The sequence below is a fragment of the Dermacentor albipictus genome, chromosome 7 (genome assembly GCF_038994185.2).
Source record: "Dermacentor albipictus isolate Rhodes 1998 colony chromosome 7, USDA_Dalb.pri_finalv2, whole genome shotgun sequence".
NCBI lineage: Eukaryota > Metazoa > Arthropoda > Arachnida > Ixodida > Ixodidae > Dermacentor > Dermacentor albipictus.
In genome coordinates, this window is record NC_091827.1 from 84,778,630 (window position 1) to 84,784,560 (window position 5,931).

Below are 5,931 nucleotides of genomic sequence, written 5' to 3' on the forward strand. Positions count from 1 at the left end.
GATGAAAGACGGCGATAGCGAAGAGAGCGCGAGCAGGAAAGCGGAGGAGGAGAGAGAGAGAGAGATTCTTGGTTTGGGAAGGAAGAACGTGGGGTAAAGTGCAGCACAGTAACTGTCTCTCAGATGAGGACACCTCAACCGCACTGCACAGGGAGGGTAGGGGAATAGATAGAGGGGTGAAGGAGGGGAGGCGGCGGCGGCTAGAACGCCGTGCGCGGACAGGTCGGTGGCCTTCGCTTATGAGGCGCGGTGACGCGCCTAGTCGTGTCGGAGCAGAGCTTCCTGCGCGGCCAGGGCCGCGTCACACATTTGACGAACGTTGCCGTCGATGGCTGGGCACTGGTCGAGCAGGGCCCGCAGTGCAGCAGCGAGAGCGGCTATTAGCGCGTCTCTGGGGTCGCTGTTCGTAGCGGTTGGAGGGCCGCATGACGGCTCAGCTGCGGCTGTCTGGTTGTTGCGGCCGCGCAGGGCGTCACTGTACGATCGGCCCTGTGGGGAGCTGGCAGAAGTAGACGGAGCGGCCGTACGCGGCTCGGTCGTTGCGGCGCCGGCTAGTTCAAGCGCTGTTTTGCGCGATAAGGGCCGCTGGGATGAGGACAGCAACACGGCCGCCCTTCTCTCGCGCTGCCACTCAGGACAGCTTGGCTCGGTTGAGGGGTGACGGCCACCGCAATTTACACAGCGTGGCTTTTCGGCGGGGCAGTTTCCTGTGGCGTGCGACTCCCTGCAGCGAAGGCAGCGGGCGTCGCGGAAGCAGGTGGCGCCGGCGTGGCCGAAAACACCGCAGCGGTCACATTGAAGTGGTCGAGGCAGACGGGGACGAACCGCGCGGAGCTGCTTGAAGAGTCTGACGTTTGTGGGTACGACACTCCCGACGAAAGTAACAGTGACGCTAGCGCCACTCCGTGAACAAGACAGCACCGCGACGGGGGCTTCGATGTTTTCTTTCACAGTGCGGACGTCGAAGGATGGGTCGACCCCATAAATGACACCCACACAGGAGTTGCTGTGCAGTGCCTTCGAGCGCACCGCCACGCCACTGATGTCGCACACTGCGAGGAGGGGCGCCAAATCGGCACCGCGCGTCACATCCGCAGCCACCACATTGCGACGAAAGTTCACGCGAACGCATCGCACACCTGAAACACAGGCGAGTTGCGCCGCGATAGTATCCCGCGAGAGTGCCAGGAAGGTTGCCTTGCGCTCGGTGGGACGGTATAGAACCGTGACTGAGGTATCGTGGGCGACACCGCCGTCAGCGGGTGGGGAATACGGCTCGAAGTCGACGAACCGTCGAAAACGGCGTCTCCTTCTTGCGGGCTTCTCCGACTGTAACGCTGCAGGCTGGCAGGGTTGGGCGTTCTTGGCTGCCTCGAGCAGCTGTGGGGAGTTCCGCGGGTTGAGCTCGCCTGTTCCCGCAGGTACTGGGGCAGGAGTAGGTACTCTCGGCAGGCTCCTGTTTGACGAGGGGCCGTCAGCTGGGTCGTCATCGACGGGAGCGGCCACCGCCGCGGGGAGCGATCCCTCGTCCGCCGCAGGTGCAGTGGGCTTGTTGGTAAGCGGAGGTGACGAGCAGGCCGTCGGCGACGACAATGATGGAGAATCCGGCCGGACAGGACTTGCCTCGGGCGAGGTGGTCGCGTCCGTGCGGGAGGACGCAGTGTCGGCACCAATCATACTTGCGGTTGGCAAGAAGAAGGTGCCGGCACTCTCGTCGGTGTCGCCGGCCGACGGGCAGCAGGCATCGTCGTCGGTGGAGGCGGCCGAAGTGGAGGCCTCTGAGGTGGCGTCCGTTGAGGCGGACTGTGCGGCGTGGTGGCCGCTGGAAGCAGTCTCCGCCGCATCGAAAAGAAACGCGCGGAAGCAAGTATCCAAGGGTGTTGGAATTCGCGCGGATGGCGTCGCACTCCCCTGCGAATGTGTGCTTGACGGCGTGGAGCTCGCCGAGTCGGCCGACAGTGCACGCAGCGTACGTGCCTTCAGTCCGCGCTTCCAACGCAAGGCAGGAGGCGATCTCCCGGTGCGCGGCTGCCGCACTGGAACCACGAGACAGAAAGCGTATAGGAGAAGGGTATGGCGTAAGCGTGAGAAGAAAAAACGTCCGTGTCGCTCAAGGATGGTCCCTGCCGCGACGACCGCTACGAGATGGCGTCAGAGTAGTGCGCCACCGTCTGTTCACCGATGGCAAGCGGAGAGCGCGTTCACCGATAACATATATGGAAACAAAGCGCTGCATGTGTGGAGGCCTGTATGCGGCAGCTGCTGTTAATCGCGTAACCCACGCGCGTCCTCTCGTGATCTCCCGATGAGCGTGGCAGCCGTGCCACATTTCGCCCCATTTGAAATGTGCCGCAGTAGATAGACGGCCCGCGCGCGCCACGCTACTAACGGCGTTCTGGTCCGAATATAAACCGCGTACCTATATAATAATAATAATAATAATAATAATAATAATAATAATAATAATAATAATAATAATAATAATAATAATAATAATAATAATACAAACTATTGACACCCATCTTGCATTAGGGAATGTCGTAATGGTCGGTGAATTTTTCTTTTTTTCTTTTGGGGGGGGGGGAGGTTACAAGCCAGCGCTCACGGGATGACTACACGTTTGGTATCCCAGCAACATTCCCTCAAAAAGCCTTACCTTATGTACTGCAGCGGCGCCTTACCAATTTCGCTGTTTTATGTTGCTTGTTCATGTCATCGGTGACAGTTCAGTCACAAGCGGCGGGTTTATTTCCGGCCCATGCCCCTCACAATTACCCTTTCCGGATCTTCGGTTCAATTTGGACAATGTCTCTTCATTGCAACGTTTCTTTCTTAAGCTTTCTTCGCGCTTCTCGTGAATTCAATCCCTTTCGGGTTTTCGTCGAGAAGTAACAAACAAGAATCAGATGACTATAAGAATAATCCACGAACATAACTAAGGGGAGCTTTGGCAATAGTGGTTACGGGAGCTACAAATATGGCCAAAACTTCATCCTTCTGGCTTTAAACGGCTTTGCGACTTGGCGAATTGCAAATTTCCAACAAGATATTGCTCTATAAGTGCAACAACTCGCAATTATTATAGACGTGCTCAGACAGTAATGGCATTGTCGTGTTTAAAAAACCAAGAATGCTGGAAGTTTAGATGGATAAAGTATAATGAGAAACGTCACAGGAACGTTTCAAGCAACAAGTGCGAAAGCTAGACAAGTCAATATCATATATTCATGGTTCCCATGGTAAATGAACGATCGTAGTTCCCTCTCTTAATGTTTATAAAAAACTCTATGGACAAAGGCACAGACCTCATAACTATAGCTGAATCAGGATAATTTGGCGTCTTTTGTACCGCAAGGATTGTCCAAAATACGAGGAACTGCGAAGTGAAATATGTGCTTAAGGAGCATGGGCACCTGGTATTTTCGAAGGCAGTCGAAAATAAACCAGCGCGAAGATCCAATTTACATTCAGTATACCAAACCCAGCAATCCTGGCGTATCGAGGTATATCCTGCAAGAGCAAATGAAATCGTATATCTGAAAGCGCGCGTTCGCAGTGATTATCGGGGCTTATCGAATATCGATATCATGAAGCGTTTCGAGCATTATTTGCCAAATCGTTATCCGGATTGCCTGAGCGCCCAGTTTTCTGCGCTCCAGCTCCTTAAGGCGAATTTGCGTGACGACCCGTGCTTTGTGCGCGAGCGCTTAACAACTGTCAACCTCCATCATAAGGCGCTGGAGGGCAGAAACCTTGGCGCTTGCGCGGGTCCACCTAACGATCTGACCGGCTCCACTTTCGCACGCGCCCTTGCAGTCGCGGAACAAATGAGTCCTCACCTCGTAACTTACACCGGCGGTCAGGGTTCTTCCAGCCGCCCGCCTCAATGTGGGCCCAGATGTAAAACCAAACATCTACGCAGCGCATCCCGGTGCGCGGTGTTGCGAAAGAATAGTGCGAGGCTGCGCTGTTGTTACGCAGCTCGGTCTTCTCCGATATACGCGCCCTGTCAACATCTCTCAAAGTAGACTTCGCAGTTGCTCCCGGGAAGCGGTTCGGTTGCTAGCCAAACGGCCCTCCGATAAAACGGCAACGCCTCCGCAAATGCGGAAAGCTACAATCGAACAGCGAAGAAGGGGAAAGAAAAGCAAACGCGCACTTCAGTTGAACAAAAGAAATGCATAAATGGCGACAGCCAAGATTAAATTCCACGACGACATTTACAACATCGGTGCGTCGAAATCACTGTGTGCATACGCCTGGTTGAGTGTACACTTGCGTGTCTAGATAGCTCTTGTGGTGCGTAAACATTGCATGAAGGTAAAAATGTGACCTGCGCAATGCGTAAACGTTGACATTGCATAAAGGTACGCGTTGCACATGATGAAAGCAAGCACAATCTAACGCATCGCACTTGGATTTAAAGTATTCAATTAACCGCTTCACTGAGGTTTCGCGAACGCATTTACTCCATCATGTGAGTCGCATCAGTACAATGTCTCGTTTTCGCTCAGGGCCGAACGATTACAGAGAGTTGATCAATTTGGCAAGAATTACGAAAAAAAGTCAGGAAAATTGACAGTGTTAGGAAACTAAATTCACGAAAATCCTTTACGCTAGAGTTGTTCGTAATGGAAAATTTCAGTCAATCTTGTTGCTGGACGTAGTATTAGCGAAGGCGGCCAACCAATGCCAAAGAGCACATACGAACAAAAAAAGCTTCGTGTGATATGGTTCCAGAGGATCATATACAAGATCAATACGACGTTGTTCTTTTTATTAGCTTTCCGTTTAGTTCTTCATTCTTTGCTATCTTCTTTCCGCGTCCTACATGGTATAGCTTTTTTGTCATTTCTCCCCGTAATGCTTCAGCGCCTCTATAGTGTCTCCTAAAATGAACTGCATGACGCAAGGCGCTTGTTTTCGACGACCGGCGAGTGCTTTTGCAGGTACGCTACCCCTCGATTCTCTGTAGACCTTTCGTGCAAGAGAAAAAGATGAGGGCCCTTCGCGACAGATGTGCCAGTTCCATGTCTTCTCCCGCGTATACCGTTACGCAAGCAGGCCCGCATGTTTCTACGGCGCGACACGGAGCTTCTCTCACGAGTGTCAACAAAAAGACGTGTTGCAGGCGGTGTATATAGGTTGTTTGCTTAGTGCTCGCGGAACAACAGCTACGCAAGCATCTTGTGACAATGGCGGCAAAAAAGACAGACTCCCCAGTACGGCCTTCGGCATGGAGCTCGTCGTTTATTCATGCCCTGGTCATGTTTCACTTCGTAGTGCGTGAAGTTGGTCGAACATAGAATGTCACTGGAGCCAATGTGTCGACAAGGGGACTCGATCTTTTCGTCGTGAACTTTCCATTACAAGAAATCAACACACAACGACACCAACGACAGCATAGGGGAAATTAAATGTGCTTGGTAATTGAAATACAGAAATGATAAATTAATGAAAACGAATGTGGATGAAAAACAACTGGCCACAGGTGGGGCGCGAACCGACGCCTTCGCATTACCCGTGCGATGCTCTTACCAATTGAGCTACCACGGCGCCGTTTTCCCATCCGCCTTTCCGGGTGTATTTGTGTTTGTCTACGGGAACTAAGCCTGGGACTGCTAGCCAGCGCCACACCTCACGGCCTTGACAGAGGATGTGGAACACATTTTTTTTTACGCAGGTGTCACGTGTACGCCATATTTTTGGGTGAAGTCAACTGGTTAATAAACCCACACATGCTACCTAAAGGCATCAATGCTATCGAATTCGAGGCCTCGCTATGTAATGAAAGAGAAGAAGGTAAACCGAGAGACTGATCTTTATTAGTCATATCATAAGAAGAAAACAAACGACACCAAGGATAGCATAGGTGAAATTACATGTACTCTTTAATTGAATTAAAGGAATGACAAATGCATGAAAATGACA

General features: G+C 52.3%; 1 protein-coding gene across 1 annotated transcript; it reads right to left on the reverse strand.

Moving 5' to 3' along the window:
- Window positions 1-258: 258 nt before the first annotated feature.
- LOC139047859 (pneumococcal serine-rich repeat protein-like) lies at window positions 259-3,927 on the reverse strand. The gene is made up of 2 exons (XM_070522005.1): window positions 3,852-3,927; window positions 259-2,036 (listed from the first exon to the last, which is right to left on the reverse strand). Exons 1-2 carry the CDS (start codon window positions 3,925-3,927, stop codon window positions 259-261), a joined length of 1,854 nt encoding a protein of 617 aa, XP_070378106.1.
- Window positions 3,928-5,931: the final 2,004 nt, after the last annotated feature.

Bases quoted from the DNA above. Each gene is read 5' to 3' on its own strand.
- LOC139047859 (XM_070522005.1), bottom strand. From the start codon at position 3,927: ATGCGCTGCGTAGATGTTTGGTTTTACATCTGGGCCCACATTGAGGCG. The intron at 2,037-3,851 runs GTAAGTTACGAG...TCGTGGTTCCAG, and splicing joins GAAGAACCCTGACCGCCGGT to TGCGGCAGCCGCGCACCGGG.